The sequence below is a fragment of the Dermacentor andersoni genome, unplaced genomic scaffold, assembly GCF_023375885.2.
Source record: "Dermacentor andersoni unplaced genomic scaffold, qqDerAnde1_hic_scaffold ctg00000039.1, whole genome shotgun sequence".
Lineage (NCBI taxonomy): Eukaryota > Metazoa > Arthropoda > Arachnida > Ixodida > Ixodidae > Dermacentor > Dermacentor andersoni.
Genome location: NW_027314752.1, coordinates 1,270,005 through 1,294,450, shown reverse-complemented (window position 1 = coordinate 1,294,450; position 24,446 = coordinate 1,270,005). Strand labels below are relative to the sequence as shown.

The 24,446-nt window shown below is 45.4% G+C and overlaps 1 protein-coding gene across 1 annotated transcript in view; it reads left to right on the top strand.

Moving 5' to 3' along the window:
• The window catches only part of LOC126527958 (uncharacterized), a 28,210-nt gene extending 4,187 nt beyond the window's left edge, over positions 1-24,023 (top strand). The window contains exon 3 of the mRNA XM_055068530.2: positions 23,228-24,023. Within this exon, the coding sequence (XP_054924505.1) occupies positions 23,228-23,901 (674 nt within the window). The 3' untranslated portion in view covers positions 23,902-24,023. The remainder of the gene's footprint in view (positions 1-23,227) is intronic.
• The last annotated feature ends 423 nt before the right edge of the window (positions 24,024-24,446 follow it).

The following is a 24,446-nucleotide window of genomic DNA, read 5'->3' as shown; positions in this document are numbered from 1 at the left end:
CCAAAGCGCAACCTCTCCTTGGTAATTCAGGTGCATGCAGTTGAAGCATAAGATTAGCAGAATGGTTTACAACCTGTTTAATAACAGAAAGTGGAATTCGAATATGTTCTTTTTCACAGCGTAATAATGATACAATCACCGACCAATTTTTTGGACACCCTATTTTCTGGGGCTACCCGAATATTTGGACTCTCCCATATTATGGCCACGTGCTCTATACTATACAGTCGCCAACCGTTTACTCGGACCTCACGGGGACTGCGGAAATGTCCGAATAAACAGGTGTCCGAAAAAGCAGATTAAGAAAAAAAAAATGAAATCCTTTATTTTCATGCACTGATTCGGGCTCGGCAGTAGGCTTGGAAGAAATCGTGAATGCGCCATTGCACGCTGTTCCGTTTAGGCACAATCAGATAAGCCTGAATCTCGGAGAGGGTCGTACGGTCACTGTAGGCGGCTGAAAGCACAGTCACTGCTTGTACACGCTCCGCATGCGACGGCAGCGTAGCACATGGTGCGTCATCTTCCGTTTCAAGAGTCATCGCCCAGTGGTGCAGCAGAAACCTGACGAATGATCTCGCCGTCGTCGAGTTCTGCGCATATGTCAGTACAGCAGTGTCAGCACCTGTGAAACTGTCAATGAGACTGTGTCCGGAATCGCATTGCAACCAGTGCGCAGGTCTCGGCAGAACATTTTCCGCAAACATTCGGCGGAAGTCGACAAATCTTAGGCCTCCCGGCACCCGCTTGCCGGCATTCCACAGCGCAGTCTGCGCGGGCACTGTCGGCGCCATTAGAGACTTGACGCGATGTTTCCGTATGCCGCGTTGGATCACCAAAACCTCGACACAGCACACAAAGCAAACACTACCGTGCCGACACCAGTCACACAAACGAAAAAACGCGGCTTGCTCGCAGCGTCGTGCGCGAAGAAACAAATCAGCTGCTGGATTGTCTTGACATGGCTTACTAAGCTGAAACCGGAACTGCTGCAGAGCCACTCTATCGAACTAGGCAGAAACGATGCTGATGAGCGGGGATTTCCAGTAGCGCCACTTCGTGGGGCAGCAAGGAAGCTCCGTTCAAAACAATAATGGCGTTCAGCAAGTCGAAGCATGCACCGGTTAGAGTCGGTGCATTGTGCTCTCGGCCGAGTTGGCTCAAGGAGTGTCCGAAAAATCAGATGAGAGGTTGCAAGGTGTCCGAACGTTCGGTAGTTGTTATACATTATGGTCTATGGGGAGAATGGCGGTGCCACAAAGCTGACCGAATAATCGGGCATGTCCGAATTTTCGGAGTCCGGAAAATCTGTCGGCAACTGTAGCTATAATGACCAAAATTTTGCATGTTTCAAGCTGTCCTCGTTTAATTTTTCAGAATTTTTCTCGTGGTCGCAAGTTCAAAGCTACCGAAAATGCAAACAACATCTCTGTCATTTTCTTTTTTCGCAGTCTCCAAGCAGCGTTGCGCACATCTCGCATGCCTATTCAGAGCTACCATTTCAGGTGCAGCCTCGATAGGTCCCACTTGATGCACTCTCCCACGAGCCTTTGTGCTGTCATTGCGGTCGGCACTCGTAAGTCGCATATAGCCAGTAGTAGTCTTTGTATCTCCTCATGTGCATTGTGGTTTTCTTCAGCTGCATTCTGTGATGCTAGGCTTAGTCGCTCCAACATCCAATTGTCTTCAGTCGTTTTATTGCGATTTGTTAAAGGTGCCGACACTGCCTTCGTTTTCTACCGCCAACTCGATAAAGGCTTTGATGCGAGAAAACCATAGCATATTGATGATGTAAAAGAAGGCCACCATTATCAGGAAAGTGCAAAGTAACCTGTCACAATCAGGTGTCGCAATAGAATTAGAAATCTCGAAGCAGACACTATCAGACTACATAATCAGCACGGTGAATATTTTGGAAGCCGCTGAGAAATCTTCTGGATCCCGACAGAAGAATGTCAGCCAAGGTGCCCACTCAAAACTTGAAGCTATTCTGATGTGACTGAAAGCCATGATCATGCAAGTGCCGGTGTCTGGTGATGTTTTAAATCAAAAGGCAGAAACCGTAGCACTTCAGATGGATATTGAGGGTTTTCAACTTGGTGATGGTTGGGTCCAAAATGTTAACGGCCCCTCATAAGATGTGGCCATATTGAGCTGACAAGCGCTTTCTATACAATGCGCACTAGCGATCGTGTCTGCTAAGTATTACATCGCTATGTGCCGCAGAAAGAGCTGAAATTTCAAACCGAACGCCATTTGCCCTTCTCGCAGGCTTCGCGCTCCCAGCTGGAGAGTTGACGTATACAGTCGTCGACCGTTTATTCGGACCTCACGGGCACTGCGGAAATGTCTGAATAAACAGGTGTCCGATAAAGCAGATTAAGAAAAAAAAAAGAAATCCTTTATTTCCATGCACTGATTCGGGCTTGGCAGTAGGCTTGAAGAAATCGTGAATGCGCCATTGCACGCTGTTCTGTTTACGCGCAATATCAGATGAGCCTGAATCTCGGAGAGGGTCGTACGGTCACTATAGGCGGCTGAAAGCACAGTCACTACTTGTACACGCTCCGCATGCGACGGCAGCGTAGCACATGGTGCGTCATCTTCCGACTCGGAGTCAACGTCCTGCGGTACAGCAGAAACCTGACGAATGATTTCGTCGTCGTCGAGGTCTGCGCATGTCAGCACAGCACTGTCGGTACCTGTGAAACTGTCGAATGAGGTGGGATCTGGAATTGCAATGCAACCATTGCGCAGGTCTTGGCGGAACATTTTCGGCATCAGTAGGGAGCACATCGGAAGGCGACAAATCCTAGGTCTCCTGGCACCCGCTTACCGGCATTCCCCAGGGCAGTCTGCGCGGGCATTGTCGGTGCCATTAGACACTCGACGCGATTTTTCCGTATGCCGCTTTGGATCACCGCAACCGCGACACAGTACACAAAGCAAACACCTCCATGCCGTCACGCCGACACCAGTCGCACAAATGAAAAACGTGGCCTACTCGCAGCTTCGTGCACGAAGAAAGAAACAAATGAGCTGCTGAATTGTCTTGACATGGCTTACTAAGCTGAGACCGGAACTGTTGTAGCCGCTCTATCAAACCAGGCAGAAACGATTACGATGAGCGGGGACTTGCAGTAGCGCCACATTGTGGGGCAGCAAGGAGGCTCCATTCAAAGCAAAAATGGCATTCAGCAAGTCGAACCATGCACCGATCAGAGTCGGTGCATAGGGCTCTCGATCGAGTTGGCTCAATGAGTGTCCGAAAAATCAGACCAGGGGTTGCAAGGTGTCCGAACTTTTGGCAGTTGTTATACATTATGGTGTATAGGGAGAATCGTGGTGCTGCGAAGCAGACTGAATAATCGAGCATGTCCGAATTTTCGGAGTCTGAAAAATCAGTCAATGACTGCCTCTCACAAGTGCTCTACATGCATCACACTGCTGTAATATCGCTCATAGTGACGCGCGACTCTGTCTGGTCCACGGCAAATTCGTCCGAGAAAGGCGCTCGAGACAAAGAGGGACCAGTGAGCGAGTTAGTGCGAGCACTCAAGCAGGGTGGCTTCAATGCGGCACATGGGGCACTCAACTGCGCTCGGGACGAAAAGGTGCCAGCAAGCGGGAACAGCAGATTGGAGGGGCTAGTAAGCACCTGCTCCACATGCGCCTCAAAGAGTTGAGGAAACCAGAAAGTGGCATGGCAAGGACTAGGGGGTACACATCCAGGCGGTTGAAGTGACAAAAGGGCTGTCCAAAGAAGGGATTGCTCCTGCTGGCCGAAAGCAGAGGGTACGTACCTCATGCTGTAGGTGTTATCCGCGTCGATGGACATTAAGCACATGGCAAGGGGATCAAGCAGGAACGACGGCCGTAAGGGGGCCTGCATTTATGACATGCTGAAACAGGGTTGGGTGGTAGTTATGTGGAAGTGGGTTTGCACGAGGCTCACCGTACGAACGACGGTCTGGGAAGGGCATGACGCTCCTCCACCCCGCAGTGCACAAAGGCGCTTGGGCAGGGTTCATCGACTCTGATACGGCGCAGACAAGGCTCCAGAGTCAGATTGCGAAGAAGCATGGGTTTATTCAACCAAGATATAGCACAGTTTGACAGTCACTGCGCTTATGGGCAAAGGCTCACCCCAAGACTGATCGAGTATGTGTGGCCCCTGCTGTAGGGCAAACTGGGAAGCGGTCCACCAAGCATGAAAACAAGAAATTGCGGGAGCCTTGTAACTACCTCGTCCTACCTTGTCCTTGTAACTACCTCGTTGCGGGCCTGTGAGCATCTTCCGTGGCAATGAAGCACTCAGCGGATGAGAGCTCAGGCGGAGACGGTGCCCGTGGACTGCCACTAGGGAGGCCGATTGAGGCGCATCTTTGGGACACTAGCTCGCATGCTAATTTGACCTTGGGAGGGAGAAGCGCAGTTTGCGCAGAAAATTAGCTTCGGTGCAGTAGCTGTGTCAGCAATCTTGCGGTTATGATCGCAGTTCCTGGAAATCAAGCTAAACACAGTGCAGGAGCTGGAGGAAGAGGCACAAGAAGGCACCTCAATCCCCACACCATGCAACGTGTGGGGAACAGATGTCAGCGACCAGCCAATTGGTACAGCTCAAGTTAGCCCATTATTCCTACACACCTGCCCACTCGCCTTACATTGTGCGAACAGTGTGGCAGATTCGGAGCCTGTCCCGTGGCCATCAGAAATACAAGTGAGAAAATTGCTACCACATTTGATCCTACCACCACCGCCACCGCAGCGAGGAGATCAATCAACACTGGCGAAGCGGTGCTTGCAACCACAAACTGGTAAAGCAGTGTTCGGAACCACAAGCATGGGTACAACATGTCAACGACAGAGTCAAGGCTTTCTGTAGACCATGCACAACCACAAAAAGGACACAAGCTGCTACAAACATCATCGCACAAATGACTACGTTACCATTGAAAACGATCGCTGCTAGCAGCCACCCCAGTTTTGAACAGACCCACGTGAGCACTACTACTCCATCAAGGACCTCGTAACCCTGACCTGGTCTTATGCGACCGCACCGATTTCTTGACCAATGGCTCACCGTCATCGACCGGCCGAGCTATTTTCCACTAACTACACTGCAGAGTCCGCTACCGCCAAAGGCGTCCAATGACTCAATGTTAGACGTCTTAAGGGGGGACGCGGGTTTTACATCCCGAAAAATGGCAAAAAAAAAATGATTTTTTGAAAATCACATTCTCAGTTTCTACAACTCTTTTTCTATCCGACTACAAAATATCATCCATATAAACCACATAGAAATGCTCTAAAAAAATTCTTTTATCAGCCAAGGTGGCGAAAAATTTCGCGGAAATCAAGAAAGAACAGTGTTTTTCACGCCACAATTTCTCCGGAACGGCGCGCCCGAGCGCTGCCATCTTGGTCTCGTTGGAAAGCTCATTTCTCCCTCTTCGAATTTGCTGCTTCAGCGATGTCCTCCTTACAGTAAGAAGCGCACAAAAGCAAATGATTGAAGGTCACGCCGGAGTCTGCGATTGGCCGCGCCCGCTACGTGACTCCAGCACGGTTCGCCATTGGTCTGGCGCTCGCGTCGTCTGCTCGGCTCTTTGCACCTCGCGAGTCTGAACATCTCCACTCGCCCTAACTCGACATGTCAAAACGGGTGCTACGCGGACATCGCAGTAGCGTGGCCGATTTCTACGCTTGTGGACGTTTCAGACTCGCGGCTAAGCATTCCGAGCAGTCGCGACGCGGACTTCGCGACCTAGATTCATGTGTGGAATCCTCGGACATGCAACTAAGCCTTTGAGCACTCGGTGTTTTGGAATTCATGATGAAGCACATAGCACACGCAATCCTCGGACACGCGGCTAAACATTTTGCGCCCCCGCAGGGGCGTCTGCAGGCGTTTGGTGTGTTGCGACACCACGTACCCGAGCACACGAGGGTTGGAACCTCCCGCGTGTAACCGTGCGCGGCTTAGCCGTGTCTGGGGAAAGGGGGATCCTGGGGGTTGAGCCGATGCCGGGTGTTTGGACCTTTAAGGCCCCCCGGCGGAGGCAACACACCTCTTCGGCCTCTGCTTCACATAGACGGCACCCCCGGACTGACCCACCCGGGGGAAATCGGTAGTTGCCTTTTCTTTTCTCTTTCTCCCTCAAATCTTCGTCTTTCTCTCACTTTTAATCTTTCCTGTCCTCTCTTTATTTTCGTATTACTTCCGGCTTCGTGGGCGGCGAGGGTTAACCTTGTGCACTATATCCAGTCTTGGGTATATGTATTCGGTTATAGCGGGGCTGTACCGCTGGCGTGCGCAGAACTGAATATCTCCGTCCTGTGTCGTCCCCTGGTTGGGCTCCATGGTGGGCGGCGGCCATCCCTGCCGAAAAAAACCATACTCCTAATGGCCACTTCTTTTCCCCGACTACCTGATCGCCCTCAGAAACGAGGGCGCACCGAAGATATTTTCCAATTTCTTGGGAACAAGCAGCCAAACTTCCCCCGATTTCATGTAATTCATTCAAACAATCTTGAAAAGACCATGAGAATGATTTCTCCTTTCCTCGTATCTAAATATCTAACTGAAACTCTTGGTACAGGCTATAAAGCAACGAAAATGGCTAGCGGCGATCTCCTTCTGGAACTCCGCAATCCGAAACAGCTTGGAAATCTTTCTAAAGTTCAGTCATTTGGGGAAATCCCAGTAACAGTAACCCCACACCGAACTATGAACACCAGCCGTGGCGTTGTTTCTGACGACGATCTGATGGAGCTCACAGAAGCCGAACTGTTGGAAGGCTGGAGTGAGCAAAACGTAATCAATGTTAAAAGAATTATGCTAAGGCGCGACGGCAAGGAGATAAAAACCAAGCATCTTGTTTTGACTTTCTCCTCAAGCATTCTGCCTGAGTCACTCGAGGCCGGCTATGTAATGCTACGGGTCACACCGTACGTTCCAAATCCTCTCCGCTGCTTCAAATGCCAGCGTTTCGGCCACAGTTCCAGAACTGCCGAGGCTGGCAGACGTGCAAAATGTAGTTCCCATGACCATGCCTCTGAAACGTGTGAAAACGCTCCACACTACGTGAACTGTGATGGCGAGCATGCCGCATACTCGCAGTCATGCCCATCTTTAAAGAAAGAAAAAGAAATAGTCACAATCAAAGTAAAAGAAAACATATCATTCAAAGAGGCACGCAGGCGGGTTGCATACGTTCCTAAGGCCAGCTTTGCCGATGTGGCGCGTCAGGGGGCAGCGTCACAACGGCCTCCGGCGGCTGTCCGACCCACAAGCCGTGAGTCGGCCGTGAGCCGTGAGTGGCAGCTAGCGCTGCTCCGTCAACCCAGCAGACGGGGCCACCGACCCCGAAGGTGGGCGCAGCCGAGGCTGCCCCAACCTCCCCGGCCCCTTCCAGCGCTGGCAACAGCCGGCGCAGCCAAATCCCTCAGGGAGCCCCATCGACCTCCGGGCTGGTGGGCGCAGGGGTCTTGCCCTCCAAGGCGAGACTTTCCCGGGAAACTTCTCGCTCGCAAGAGCACGTGTCCGGCGCCTCACAAGAGGCAATGGACACAACACCTATCCTCAAGGCGCACCAAGCGCCTAAGGAGCGGCGAGGTTCCCTCGAACGCTTCAAAAAGAGTAAAACCCCGGTTACAGGGCCTCGAAAGAGCTCTGGAACCTAAGCTCTGAAATCTCTGTAATTAATACTTCTGTTTCCGTATACACAGCACTTATTTACTACCAATATGAATGCACCAATAATTCAATGGAACGTCAGAGGACTTCTCAGGAACCTTGATGACGTGCAAGAGGTTATCCAAAAACACAATCCAAAAGTGCTGTGTCTATAGGAAACACACTTAAAACGACAACACACCAACTTTCTCCGACAGTATGTCACGTTTCGCAAAGATCGCGATGATGCTGTCGTATCATCAGGCGGTGTTGCCATTTTGGTTCATAAAAGTATTTCCTGTCAGCGTTTACAGCTACAAACGTCCCTTGAAGCAGTGGCGGTTCGAGCTGTTCCTTTAAACAAACTCGTCACCATTTGCTCGCTTTATGTACCCCCACACTTCAAGTTAAACAAACATGAATTTCAGTCATTTATAGACGAATCGCCAGAACCTTATCTTATCCTTGGCGATTTCAATGCGCACAGTTCCCTGTGGGGCGACTCTCGTACAGACGCACGAGGACGTCTTGTTGAACAGTTCCTTTTTTCTTCAGGTGCATGCTTGCTGAATGAGAAGGAACCCACGTATTACTCCCTAGCAAACAGAACCTTTTTATCAATTGACCTTAGCCTAGTTTCCCCGTGTATACTGCCCGAACTCGAATGGGAAGTTACGAACAATCCTTACGGGAGCGACCACTTCGCCATACTGATAAGAACATCTGAAGAAAACGAATATCCTCCACAAGCTCCTAGGTGGAAGATAGACACAGCCGACTGGCAGAAATTTCGAACTCTCTCTAGCATCTCGTGGGCTGACCTGTCTTCATTAGAAATTGATGCTGCTGTGGATTATCTTACAGCATTCATAATAGATGCCGCATCAAAATGCATATCCGAAGTAAGTGGTTTGGCATGCAAACCACGTGTACTGTGGTGGAACAGCGAATGTAGGATCGCCCGTAAGAATCAGAACAAGGCGTGGGGGTTGCTACGGGCTTCTCCCACTGCAGAGAATCTTATGAACTTTTAAAAAATGAAGTCCCAAGGCAGGCGAACCCGCCGACAGGCCAGAAGAGAAAGCTGGCACAAGTTTTTATCGAGTATTAACTCGTTTAGGGATGAGGCCAAAGCCTGGAACAGAGTAAATAGGATTAGAGGGCGGCAAACACATTCACTCCTCCTGGTAAACACACAGGGCGATACACTGCAAGATCAGGCAGACTCACTTGGGGAATATTTTGAGAGCGTGTCAAGTCCAACAAATTATACACAGTCCTTTCTCAAATACAAGAAACAGAAGAACGTAAGCCATTAACAAGAAAAGGTCGAGAGAATGAGCCTTACAACCGTCCTTTTTGTATTGCTGAATTGAGAGCTGCCTTGAGCGTATGCAACAGCTCCGCACCAGGATCTGATAGAATCATGTATGAAATGCTCAAAAACTTACACAATGACACGCAGGTTACACTACTAACACTTTTCAACACCATTTGGGATGCAGGGTACCTTCCAACCGCATGGAAGGAAGCCATTGTGGTCCCTGTTTTGAAACATGGCAAGGACCCTTCCTCAGTGGCAAGTTACCGCCCGATAGCCCTCACAAGTTGCATTTGTAAGGTGTTTGAAAAAATGATTAATCGGCGACTCATCCATTTCCTTGAACTGAGCAAAATCCTTGATCCCTATCAGTGCGGCTTCCGAGAAGGGCGCTCCACAACTGACCATCTTGTACGTGTAGAAGCAAATATCCGGGACGCATTTGTCCACAAACAATTCTTCTTATCCATATTCCTCGATATGGAGAAGGCATACGATACAACGTGGCATAACGGAATCTTAAGAGATTTGTCAGAAATGGGCATCCATGGTAATATGCTAATGCTAATAGAAAGCTATCTGTCCAGTCGTACCTTCTGGGTAAAAATAGGAAATGTACTTTCGCGTCCTTTTACGCAAGAAACGGGTGTACCGCAAGGAGGCGTGCTCAGCTGCACACTCTTCATCGTGAAGATGAACACGCTTCGCGCTTTATTACCACCGGCAATCTTTTATTCTGTCTACGTGGACGACATACAAATAGCTTTCAAATCCTGTAACCTCGCAGTGTGCGAGAGGCAGGTACAGCACGGCCTGAACAAAGTCTCAATGTGGGCAGACAAGAATGGATTTAAGATCAGTCCTAACAAAAGCTCTTGTGTTCTTTTTACAAGAAAGAGAGGCCTGGTTCCGGATCCTTCCTTAGAACTGTGTGGACAACGAATACCTATCAGCAAACAGCACAAATTCCTAGGTGTCATACTTGACTACAGACTCACTTTCATTCCACACATTAAATATCTGAAAGAAAAATGTCTAAAAACAATGAACTTAATGAAACTTCTATCTCAGACTACATGGGGTAGTGATAGGAAGTGTTTAATGAACCTATACAAGAGCCTAATTCGGTCTCGATTGGATTATGGTGCTGTAGTATATAACTCTGCCACCCCGAGCGCACTAAAGATCCTAGATCCTGTCCACCATCTAGGAATCCGACTGGCCACTGGCGCTTTCAGAACGAGTCCCATACAAAGTCTATATGTAGAATCAAATGAATGGTCTCTCCACCTACAGAGATCATACATTAGCTTTACATATTTCCTTAAAGTACGCTCTAATCCTGAACATCCATGTTTTGATACCGTTACTGATATGACGTGCGCTACACTTTTCAGCAATTGTCCCTCCATAAGACAGCCTTTCTCGCTGCGTATGAAGGAGCTTAGCGATGAAATGCATGTCCCACTCCTCGAGCATCGCTTAATGCAGCTAACCAAGCTCTTACCTCCTTGGGAGTGGCAGGTGATACAATGTGACATATCCTTTATAAAAGTTACAAAGCACGCTCCTGAGGCCGAAATCTGAATGCATTTCCTAGAACTCCAGCACAAGCACTCCTGCGCAGAGTTCTACACAGACGCTTCGAAGTCAAATGCCGGGGTATCCTATGCAGCCGTCGGCCCATCGTTTTCGGAATCCGATGTACTGCATCCGGAAACAAGTATTTTTACGGCCGAGGCCTACGCAATACTCTCTGCTGTAAAGCACATAAGAAAATCGAAATTTCCAAAAGCAGCGATCTATGCAGACTCTCTCAGCGTCGTGAAGGCCTTAATGTCACTCAACAAACATAAAAATCCCGTATTTAATGAACTATATTACGAAGCCAATGTACTCCACTTAATACAAGGGGTATTCAAATCACCAGCAAGGATCAATTTCCAGTCGTCAAGCTTGTGTTTTAATATATAGTTGCAACAATCTGGAAATATATTTTTTTTTTTTTAATCAGGAGGCGGGTATAAAGTGCCAGTAGCCACCACAAGATCACCTATTTGTAATTTGCACCATACCGACTCTGTGTTAGGAAGACTCGGTATCACTACAAAATCAATGCCTTTGAGAATAAATAAAGCTACTCCGCCGCCCCTACCTCTTAACCTGTCACATCGCAAGACAGAGTAATTAGGAGGCACAAACTCACCTTCCGTGACCAAGTCGTTTAGCCAGGTCTCAGTGACACAGATCAGAGATGGTTGATGGCATTCAATTAGCCAATTGAAGTGAACTGGCTTGTTCAATAGGCTGCGTGCATTTATATTCAGAAGGGTTAGGTTGTATCTATCCCAAAGTAACTCTGTGCTGCCAGTGGTGGGTATGTTGCTGGAAGTTTTGATAAGCGACTTGCTAGTGTCATCCCAGGAGTAGCAGATGCTGTCTACTATCAGAATGCCAAAGGTCAGTCAAACCTTGTTCACGTTCTTAGTAAGCTCAACCGAATTACCCACAAAGCTTTGCGAGTTTGCCACACAGGGAAAGAAAAATCCTCACTGATATGAGTATCTGACCCTATGAATTCAATAGCATTCCTTAGTATCGAACTCTTCACTCTGAAATTGAGCAGCTTAAGTATGATAGGTCTCACCTTTATGCACCGAGCCAATGACAGCACTCAACGCAGTTGCATTCTATTTTCAGTTTCGTGGAAAGGAGCTTCAGCACAGTGGCAAGTAGTTGCTCTGGGAATTCAGGCGATGGCTCAGGCACACCATAGATTATTAAGTTGTTCCGACGTGATTGCTTTTCCGAATCATTTTTTCTGCCCAGCAGTTCGATGGCTTTTCTAAGGTCGACTGTTTCTTCTAGAGTATACACACGCTGGTCGATGTCAGCGGTGGCCGACGCCCACGCTTCTATTTTCGAGATCCTATCTTCAAATGCATCAATTTTAGCAGTCAGACTTACTAAATCTTGGCTTATCTGTGTTTGCCCTTCAAGCAGTTCCGTGAGCACATGTTCAGATTTTGTGTCTGGGCCAGGGTTTGACTTTACATCACCCGACATAATTAGCAATATTCTCAAGGAATGCAACAAACAAGAAAGGGTACACAAAAGGCACTCAGGGTCCAGCAGCAGCAGCAAACAACGATCGTCACTTCTGAAGCAATGCACACGGTGTCTATTGCTTACCTGTAAGATGAAGCAAGCAACGTTGAGACAGCCGTTCGCCATGCTGCTACCGGACCCACTGAAGAGCAGAAGCCGCGAGTCTGGCTTTATGTCGTCCTGCGACCACGTGAGCGTTGCAGCAGTAGTCCGCCATCCACTATTTGACTAGCACCGATGAAGTTCATTGTCGTCGATAAGCAGGTTCTCGTGTGATACGAAATCACATGTGCCGTTGAAGGTGGAGTCTAAGTTCACATGTACCGGAATGCCACGCAATCGACAAATGGAAAAAGCAAAGTCCTCTGGATAGTGGCGGCTGACGCAAGCAGAGATCTGCAAAATGAAGCAAGCAGATCTGGATAATAAAAGAAGAAATGGATAATAAGCTCCACCTGATAAAACCACAGTTAGGATTCTGGCCCTCTACTACAAAATCGCGCCGAACAGATGTCCTATTTTGTCGTCTCAGAATAGGACACACGTTTGGCACCCATAATTTTCTACTCACCGGAAGTGAGCCTCCAACCTGTGGTAGATGCGGGGAGAGGCTGACCGTACTCCACGTCCTCCTGGAGTGTCGGGAAGCCGAATCTGAGAGAAAGAGATATTTTTCCTTAGCATACCGCCGACACATTCCTCTTCATCCTCTAATGTTTCTCGGTCCAGAACCGCTTTTTAATACAAACAGTGTCGTAGGTTTCCTCAGAGATGTCGTCTTACATGTTATTAGTCCCATGAATTCGTAGCGCCTCCTCTCTCGAGTTAATTGTTTTGCGTAGCACATGCCTCCAGGCCCTTGTGCTTCAAGGGCTCTAAGGAGGCAGTAGTGCTCTGGCATTTCTTATAATCGTGATATATTTTACCTATCGGATCATTCTTTTTATATGCATCTAAATTTTCATAGTACAAGTCGTACGTCATCGCCATAATTTTATCATACACATTTTACGCACTTTAGAGCGTATATTTTAAGGCCTCTTTACAGCCACCTCACACCAACTTCATAGCAATCATAATTACACCGCAAACTCATTACCACAGACATGGCGCTCTTTGGCCACACCTGGCCTTTGTGCCATAAAACTCCACACATCATCATCATCAAACATTTTGCGCATAGGGAGTCTCCGACTCGGCGATCATGCACATCGCGCGCGGACTTCTCGGACCCTCACCTAATAATTTTGTGCATTGGCGCCTCTGACTGCGCGACTGCACGAACATCGTGTCGACTCCTCGAACTGCACGGCTAGGCATTTCGCGCGTCTGCACCTCGGACTGTGCGACTAAGCACACTGAGCCTCGACTCCTTGTATCTGCGGCAAGGCATTTCGCGCGTCGGCACCTCGGACCTGCAACCAAGCATATTGCGCCTTCACTCTATGATCATATTGTCACAATAGCTCGTAACAATATCTATCATACCCCCCCACCCCCCCTTCATAAAGAAAACCTCATCATGAGCTCTGTTCACTAGGTTTCTTGGGCTGGCACAACATCTGGCTGCAGAAGTGATCGAGGCATCATGCAAAAGTAAAATTCTTGAAAGCACCTAGCAGCTGCATATCTATAACTGGCTCTCTGAGCCTAAGTTCCAAAGCCATTGTTAGGTGAAGATGACTTGGAAGGCTGCTTACACTCAGCCTTCATTCAGTAACATGGTCAATTCTACAAAATGAAAAAAATGCCTCACTGATTGTTTTGGAGACTGCTATCAATCAGGCAGCCTGCAGGTACAACACTGGAACTATATTCATGCCTACACAGAGTTCTGCACCTCGGTTTGAAACCCAGGCACCATGCTCTTTGTAGAGAATGGTGCCTAATAAAGTTCCTTGTGCTAGTTCATTGGCCAGTGTGCTATTATTTTGAGAGTGTGCAGTCACACATTCAGTATGGCTGTTCTAACAAAACAGAGCTTTAAAACGGTGCCATATGTATTTCTGTAGATTCACTTCAACGAAAGTGACATTTGTTTGAAACTTCAAATGCTTTTAGTTCAGTTCGATGTTTTTGCACACCATACTCAGCCTTACAGGTGTATTGTCTGGGTTGTTTTTGGCCAAAAATGACAAGGGTGGTAACATTTTATTCGTGTTAAAATTATCTTGGGGGTGATGCTTTTTTGATTACTCTTGCACCGTCATGAAAATTACATTCAGGTATAGTACTCACTGCTAACTAGAAGAAAATGTTCATAATAAATGCAAAATTGTTATCTTGTCTGTAAAATGCTTCCAAATGAATAAAAATAGCATCACCCCCTAATGTAGGTTTTTAGTTTTTGGTTAAGCAAGAAGGAATCATCGAAAAGCCCCGTAACGAGTTAGAAATTAATTTGACTTCCGACCTCAATATTTTATGAACTGCTACAGCTATCAAAAATCTAATTACAGATCTGAAATCAGCATGAAAAATTGCCCCAGACAGTGGAGTTTGTTAAAGATTCACCCAAAAATAAGAAAAAAAGTTTTAGGACCCACGTTTCCCTCTTAAGTCACGTTCGATCGAAAGTGCTGTGGCACTGTCATGATGTACAGCAGATCGTCACGCTGGTGTTTTAGTGGACACCTTCCTGGCGCCTAAGTCGAGAACAAGAATGACATGGACAACCGGCTATTGATGAACTGGTCCAAAAAAAAAAAGGAAACAAACCCCTCTGACAACTCTGCGATTGCTCGGACACTGTCACGGGATTCCTGGGCCTCCCTTCTAGCCTGGTGGGACGCCAGTAGCAACCGCAGTCGTCGCTGCAGAGAGTGTGTCAGATTGTTGCAGTCTCGGAAAGTGGCAAAGAGAGAACTTCGTACGGGCAATGTGCTTAAAGGAGCCACATCCACGGCTAACTGAACAACATCAAATAGAAGGAGCACTGTCATAATGGACCGACTCATCCATTTCCTGGCACGTAGCAGCATGTTGTGAACAGAAGAAGTGTGGAATAACCATAGGTACAGGCCAGGCAAAATGGGGTTCCATTATAGCAGTCGCACCAAGCAATCGGAACCAACGGTCACACAGTCGCTTCATTCCTTACACACCTGTTGGGCATTTCATCATTTGTTCTCATCTTTTTAATGCTTCACACCATATGCCGTTTCAAGAAATTTATCATACGAAATGGTCAAATTGGTCACCGTTCTCTGAATATACGGAACTTGCGAAATCGTCCTGTACGCATCACAGCTGCCGTCTGGACTGCAAAGTACCATCAATGTTGTGTTCGCTTGTCATCTCTACGGACTTAAGCATATGAGATGTTACACAACATAATTTAATAACCCTGTTAACGACTGTTTATTTGATACCCTTGCAGTGAAGGATTGTAAATGCCGACAACACATAACTGTGCGAAATCAATGCTTGTTGTTAGTGATTAGCTAATATTCTTTGTATTCTTCAGCTAACCGCTGGTATATTGACACTTTGTTCTACTCAACAGTAGTATGTACAGGTAAGTGCTATCACAGTAAGAAAGTTATTGATATTTACTACTGGCTCAAACTACACTTTTCATAATTCTCATAATTCAATCGCTTCTTAAATGGCCTTTCACTTTATGTCCTTGAAGCTGTGATTGCAAATAGTTGAGAAAATCAAAGTAGACTTAATCACTAGTGAGCACCACTGTTTCTACCACATCTGCAATCTTAAATAGAGAGAAGTATTTGAAGAAACACGCCCATACGTGTGGCAAAATGAATAAATGTTTGCTACCGCTGTCTTACCAAACAAACTGATTTGAGATAAGCAGTGACTAATTCTTAGCATCTAATTATTAATATTGTATCGCCATTCCAATTACTTATCATTTGACCTCGTTGACATTATGCTCTATAATAGTAATAGAATACTGAACTGAGCTTATCACTAGTGGTCACTAAACATTCTTCATTATCAGGTAGCAGTGGTAGCAGAAATGCTTATTCAATGCCATTTTGATAGATATTGATGACTATGTATAAGATTGATGGCTACTGCTGTCATACCAAACGAAGTGGTGCGTGATTACTAGTGACAAAGGGACATCTCCTAGGGATTAAACTTGAATAATCATTTGACTCATTTTTAATTTGATACTCATGACTTTATGCTAAGTAAAAGTACAAAAACACAGAATGGAGCTTATCACTAATGATGACTAATCAGTCTGCATTATCAGTTACCAATGGTAGCAGAAAAACGTCCTCATATAATGACGTTTTGATAGATAGCAATGATGACTCTCACGAAGGATGTCTGCCACTGTCAAAGAAATATGTGATCCGTGATCACTAGTGACTACAATTCTGCGTCTCCTAGTTATCACAACTGAATCGATGTTTAAAAGAGTTTTTTGTTTGACATCCATGACGCTGCGACGCATACAAGTAGGACACCGAACGGAGCTTATAAATAGTGATCATTAATGACTGTGTGATATAAATTAGGAAAGTTGAATGATTTAAGCTTATTTACTGACACGTTCACTTATGCCATTGAAGATGTGCACGAATGGTGGCTGCAATGGTCACATTACACAAAGTGATTCATCATCGCTAGAGACTCAAGCTTAACATCTCCTAGTTATTATATTATAGTTATTGAATTGCCGTCTCGATGGCGTTTCATTTGATATCCATGACGCTATTCTGCATGAAAGTATAGAACATTGTGGCCAGCGCATCACTAGTAATCACTAATGACTCAGCGTTATCTTTTAGCATTGGTAACAAAAATATGCTTGTTTTATTACAGCTGGATTGATACCAATGATGGTATCCACTAGTGACTTAGGCATACCGCTTCATAGTAGGTATAGTTGAGTCGCTTGTTTTATGACATTTCATTGGATATACATGATATAAAGTGTGCAGTATAGCGAGATCACTGAAGTGCACATTGTATTTCACTTGTGCTCACTAGGGACTCAAGCTTATCAGTTTGGTGTATAATTCAATTAATTGTTATTTCATGAGAAATTTAGTGTTAATGATTTTAATGAAGCATATGCATAGCTTTGCAGTGAAGCATAATAAAGTTGAAAGTGGCCACTTTGATGGAACATCGTGTGTGTCCTTTAGTTGCACACATGTGCACACTCTGTCCCCAGTCAAGGTACAAGCACCGAGATGTCTAATAACTGTACTGGCAGCCATTCAGTGCTGTTTTTATCACTGCTGTGGCAATTTGCGGCCTTCCTGGCTGTTACATTTTCCCGGCTGGTACGGCATTTACTTGCATAGTGATCGCACTCGCGTAATGATCGTACCCCTGAATTTTGTCGTCAAAATTAGATTTTTTTCTTTCCCTTGTAATGATCGCATCCCGAACTTGCTGCAGCGATATGTCGTGTGCCAAGTCTACCTAATCATGATCGCGCTTACCATCTGTCGAATGCTACGCGAACGACTCTTCCAAGACATACCAAGCAGTCCGCACTCACCGAACATTCTTAAGCAGATGCCCCATTTCATTCCTTTCATCACTTTCCGCACTTCCAAAAAAAAAAAAATGCTACAACCAAACTTGTGTTGGCTTTATTATTTGTAGGCTTTATAAATGTTGTGACCAACAACAACAAAAAAGGCGCCTGTCGGTTCATCTCGTCTGCACTCGTGGGCACGCAACAAATCGCAAGCAGCAACGATAGTGGCCACGTTCACACTGATACATTAGAAGTGCAGCCTCTTCATACGCGGACGCTTGGAACACAGCTAAGATATTCCCCCACCCTTGGCGGAAACGTGCCGTATTAGGATAGTAGTGAAGACAAATGCCGCAATTTCCACTTCATACCCGCCATGTGTTTCTATGTCACTGGCAGCTAAGCATGCCCACCTCTGTTTCTGTCCCCGCAAGTGGACATGGTTATGTTATTGCCACAGACCTGCCAATATTAACAATGCTATTCATTACTGATACGGAAGAAACTGTTTCAATGTGCATAATATACTCAGGAAAAATAATAAATTTCGTTCGGCGCGTTTGGCTTGCTCTGCCGGCCTCCATTTTTGTTTTGGTGTCCCGCACTATTACAACGGCAGCCACCTGTTTGTTGACCTATTGTCATCCCACAGCAAATGGAGGATGAAAAATTGTTTTTCTTTTCTCAGATAATTTAACTTGTGTAATGATGGCACCCCTGAATTTGCGTCAATTTTTTTAGCAATAAAGTGTGACCATTATGCGAATAGGTAAGGTACTTTCTTTTCTTTTCTCGCTTTCGAAAAACGTATCTGTGGGTTTTAGTGTATTAGAGCAAAGTAAAAAATTAGCCATTTTGTTATATCTGATAAAGGTAAAGAACTGGAACTAGGATTCTAAATGCATCTGCAGTAAGCTTTGCCGACCTAAAATTAGCTCCATCATAATATATTCAATCTTGCAATCCGCCATGTGAAGATCATTCCTAATATATGCCAACATCCTATTAATGAATGTTGCGAGTCCTCTGCCGTGCTCATTATCCTTAACTTCTGCTTTGAAACCTGTTAAGGTCACCCTAGACATCAGTGTTTCCTGTAACATAACCTGAGGTTTCACACCACGCGTTCTAACAAGCTGCTGCAGAGATGCCTTCTTATTACTGGACTGCCTACAATTCCACTGCCAAATACTAAATGGTCTAATACAGCAGTCTTGATCATGTAAATTTGTTGAACTTGTTCTGAGCTTAAAGGGACACTAAGGACAAATATTAAGTCAAGCTAAAGTAATAGATTAGTGCTCGAGAATCACTTAGTGGAATGCCTAAGTTCTGATATTAAGGGTTTCGGGAATGATGCTGAAATTGTCCTGTTAGGTGACAAGAATGCCCACGCACAGGATCTAGATGGCTATGCCGACAACAACGAGAAGACAATACTAGATGTTTGTGAGCAACAAGCGGACCACGGGGGAATTATGAAACCGGCAATTGACATTACTGCCTGATCACAGAAGGAATCCATGGTAAGATGAGAGAAATGGTCATTGACGAGGAAGGGTATAGTAGCATAGCAAGTGACCATAAACACATCATTCTGAAACTGAGATATGCAGTTGCGAAAGAGAGCAAGGAGAACAAAATGTCCAGTCCAAATTCGAACGCTGAACAAATAACAACTATAGCTACAAGAGTCTAGGAAGAACTTGACAAATTGCCAAGCAATGAGTGGGAATATAGTGAGCTTCCAAATGTAATAACAAAAGAAATGCGGAAAGAGAAGCAGCTATTCATTGGAAAGGAAAAAGAGTAACTGAAAAGCTGGTCAAACAGGGAGATACGAGAAGCGATCGCCGAACAACAGGAAGCATCCCGAGAGCACAGGCAGGCAAAGAAGGTGCAGTCGCCGCAGGATGAAGTAGCCAGTAAATGGGAAATATACCGGGAGAAAAAGTCTGTGGTTCAAATAGTGGTGCAAGCAATGATAAAAGATGAAAGTGAACATTGTTTGTCAGAAATACGGGAAAAAAAGAAGGCCGCAACTAGAATATTTTGGAACCACATAAACCTTTAGGCAGTAAGTCTGAAACAATACAACATATCTTAGATGACGATGGAAACAAACTGGAAGGGAACGCACCATTAAATTGCATTGGAAAAATAACAGCCGAATCTTTCCAAGGCAATGATGAGGTTTTACTTGAGGAATAAAAGTTCGTGAAAGAGAACCAGATGAAAAAGGAGTTGGTGCTGACAAATTTCAACTGGAAGAAAGCCCAAGAAAAAATTCCGAAGCCGACAGCCACAGGGCTAGACGAAGTTCCCGTTAGGCTGATTAATCAACTAGGTTCAAAAAGTAAGGAAGCTCTGTGGAAAGCAGTAGCAAAAAGTCTAAAAGATAGACGAATACCAGACAGTTTGCGACAAAGTAAAATAAATATAATATATAGGTAAGGGGGAGAAAGATTGAATTCACTCGTATAGACCGTTGACCATTACATCGGTAATATACAGGTTAGCAATGCAGGCAATTAAATTAAAGCTGGAAGAATGGGCAGAGAATAACGGCATTTTAGAGGAACTTCACGATGGCTTTATAATAGATAGACATCTGGATTCTAATTTTTTCTCCATGCTCAGTCTATTGAAGTGTTCAGAGTAGGAAAGAAACGGTTGTATGTGGCGTTTTTAGAAATTGCAGGAGCGACAACGTAGGCCACAACATTTTGTGGGATATTCACGAAGGGAAAGGCTTAGGTGACAATTGTCTAGAGCTTTTGAGAGAGATTTACCTAGAAAATACCGTTTGCATCGAATGAGAAGGAATGAGGAGCAAGGAGAAAGTTGATATCAACAAGTGACTGAAGCAGGGGTGCCCGTTATCCCCACTGCTGTTTATGATGTACATGGTGAGGAGGGAAAGGGAGCTAGAACGAAGTCATATCGGGTTTAATCTCTCATACAAACAGGCCGGTACAATAGTAGAGCAGCAGCTTCCAGGTTTGTTTTATGCGGACGACATTGTGTTGCTAGCTAACACACAGAGTGACATGCAATGTCTGGCTAATTCTGTGGAAAGGAAGGGGAGAAGTTATGTCTGAAATGTTGCGTTAAAAAATGGGGTGTTATAGTATTCGTTAAACACAGCAAACAGACAGTGACAATACCGCACCAGGAAATATCTTGCGTAAATGAATACAAATATCTTGGTATACGAATGAATGAAGGCAATAAATATATGGAAACAGGAAAAAAGAATAAAGTAAAGGGGAAGAGAAATGCGGCCATAATGAAACACAGAGGGCTATGGGGATACAATAGATACGAGGTGCTGCAGGGTATGTGCAAAGTTGTAAGGGTTCCAGGACTTACTTTTGGAAATGCGATTGTTTGCTGGAAATCAGGGCTACAATTAGGACTTGATGGCAACCAAAGGTCAGTGGGACTCCCACATTGGGCGCTCACGGGAGGACTGCAAATGAAGCTGTCCAGGGTGATATGAGCTGGGCAAGTTTTGATGTGAGGGATGCACACAGAAAAATGAATCATGAAGATTGACTGAGGAATGTGGAAGAAAGTAAATGGGCTGGGAGAGTGTTTAGGTATCTGTACAGGAAAAACATTGATTCACAGTGGAGGAAAAGAACTAGGAAGGTTACCAGCAAGTATGCGGCCTGTGTGGTGAGCAACATAGCTACAAAGAACGTCAAGTGAAAAGTCGGAGGCTGAAATAATCTTGTGGGTGGCGGCAATGGGAAAGAAACCTACCATGAGTAACTACTTAAGAGGAAAAAACGAAATCTTGAAAGCAACAGTTTATGATAACTCAAAGGGAAGCTCATTACTTTTCGAAGCGAGATCAGAATGCCTTGGAACACGGATTTATAAAGCGAGATATAGGAAGGAAGAAGAAGCATGTGCTTGCTGTGGTAAAGCTAGGGAAACCATGGAGCATGTTCTATTAGAATGTGAAGATATCTGCCCAGCGGTCGATTTAGGAATCACTGGCTTTCTTGACGCCCTTGGGTTCAACGAGAGCATGGGCAAAGTAAACATGTCCACAATAGAGATTAGTAAAAGGCGGTTTGAAGCATGGCGAAAGAAAAATAGGTAATCTAGAAAAACGGTGGTGGACAAAAACAATGTTCACTGTAGGGATTCAGAAACTTTGTTAATTTGAATTCACCAAGGTTTTTTTTTTTCTTTTCTTTAACATAGCTATGGCACTGGGCATTAAAATAACAAGAGCTTGGTGGCACTACCCATCGCCTCATTCCAAAGAGGACTTGTAACATCCTCACACAGACACACACACACGCACGTGTGTGTATATATATATATATATATATATATATATATATATAATATGTGTGTGTGTGTGTGTGTGGACACCCTCCCTGCAGCCGAAGGGTAAGTTAGGCACAGTATGAAACTAGTGTGTGTGTCATTCCTTTAAAGTCACCGACGGTGCTTGGTATCTCCCTTTGCAAATACTACAATACCTTCACCTGCTAGTGTGTTAAAATCCACTGCGCTTTGCAATGGGAGCGTACTATTCGTTGTCGGTTCCGGCAATCATTTGCCTCTATTTTGTGATGGCAAAGCACAAGGAAGGAGCAGAGTGCACTCCAAAAGGAGTTGCCGTATTTTTGCAGCTCTGAGCCGCACCAAACATTGCTAAAATTTTCTGTAAGGTCAGGATCGGGGTGTGAATTACTGAAATTCGGATTTGAAGTTTCGCTCCATGACAACACAGCCTGCGCTGCCACAAAGCCACACTTCAGGGCAAGGTTCTCGAGTACTCATACTTTCGCTATCTCCTGGGGAATCCCACCCTTTTTCCACCCCTGTGTGTTGAAGCTCCCTTCTCTCCTCCACTGTCGGTCATTCTCCTCCTCTACGTGGGTCGCCAATTTGCATTTAGCAGGTAATAGTGCAGATGGCGCTAGCAGAGTTGAACTTGGGTCACGATAAGCTGTGATCAACAGCCCAGCTCCCATCTCGGGAAACAGTAAAGCAGTCATTGGCTTAAGATACGACATGGACAAGTAGTTTATACCATAATGGATGCTGTTTTGTACACATCTGGGGGTTGTGTATGCAGTTATTTTCATGGGTTATACGCGCATATTATTTTTTTTCTTTATGGACTGTTCTGAAAGAGGATGCGGGTTGGCAGGTTATATGGGAAAAACTGCAGCATTTCCTAGCCGCCTCCTTCAAATCTCGACTTAAGATAATGTTGCCAAAGTTCAGTGCGTGATCAAGAGGAAACTAACTGATGAAGTCTGGTATAAAACAAATTTGTTGTGCCAGTTTGTGCCTCCTAATTACTCTGTCTTGCGATGTGACAGGTTAAGAGGTAGAGGCGGCAGAGTAGCTTTATTTATTCACAAAGGCATTGATTTTGTAGTGATACCGAGTCTTCCTGACACAGAGTCGGTATAGTGCAAATTATAAATAGGTGATCTTGTGGTGGCTACTGAGTAAATAAAAATAACCGTTAGGAGTTCTTTGTTTCATCGTACTTGAAATCACCCTGAAGATCTCCCAAATCAAATGAAAAAGATTGCTTGTCATTAAATTTAGCCTCTGTGTTCTTTTTTGCCATTTCTTAACAACTCTTACTTACTTTTTTTTGTTTGTGCAGCATCGAGGCCTTTAATTTCTGCATCAACTGCCAAATGTGACAACTCAAAGCAAGGATGCTTCCACCGATGTCAGCTATGTGACTATGAGACTGATGAACTATTTCTTCTGGAAGAACATGCCAGCGACCATACTGGCGAGAAACTGTTTCATTGCCCTTTATGCCCTCAGAGCTTTCCACAGAAGCAGAGACTGAGAACCCACCTGCTCACCCACACAATCAAGACGCCATTTCAGTGCACTTCATGCTTTCGGAGCTTCTCGGATAAAGGTCACCTGAAAGTCCACTTGCGCATCCATACGGGCGAGAAACCGTTTCATTGCCTTTTATGCCCTCAGAGCTTTTCTCAAAAGTGCAGCCTGAAAACCCACCTGCTCAACCACACAGGCAAGAAGCCATATGAATGCCCTTCATGCTCTCAACGCTTCTCGCGCAAGTCTTACTTGAAAGCCCACCTGTACAGCCACACAGGCGAGAAGCCATATCAGTGCCCTTCATGCTCTCGGTGCTTCTCACGAAAGTACGACCTGAAAGTGCACCTCCTCACTCACTCAGGCGAGAAGCCATTTGAGTGCCCTTCATGCTCGAAGAGCTTCTCACAAAAGGGCAGTCTCAGGAGACATGAGACGAGAAGCCATTTCAGTGCCCACTCTGCCTTCAGAGATTCTCGTTGAAGAATGCCCTGGAGATACACCAGTGCATTCATACAGGTGACCGGCCATAAAGTTGCACCGTCTGCTCCAGGTCCTCATCACTTGAACAGATTAAAGAGAGCACAGCAACATGGTGCTGTAATGTAGAGTCTGAATTACATAATATACTTATGTGTAGTATGTTACGTGGTGTGCTACTGCATCAGGTAGCACAAGTGTCTCTACATACTCCTGAAAGCAAGCTTTAACTCGAGCCAAACTCCGATGCCGCCTATTCAAATACATGTAAAACGCAGGAATGTTTTTCTGAATAACCAGTGTGTCGATTATAACGAAATTTGTTACAATTGGAGAGAAAAACCTAAATTCTGGTGATTGCTGGTAGCATATTTTTGGTTGAAGGCCTGAATGTTATAACAGGAATTTACAAAGATGGTCCAGCATGAAAAAAATTGGAGCTAGAACTTCATAAATTTTAGCTCTGTACCTGGAATAGATATAGCTCGGTAAGCTGCATAAGCTAGACCTTTCAAAGCGGACAAATTTAATGTATGAATTCATTTCTT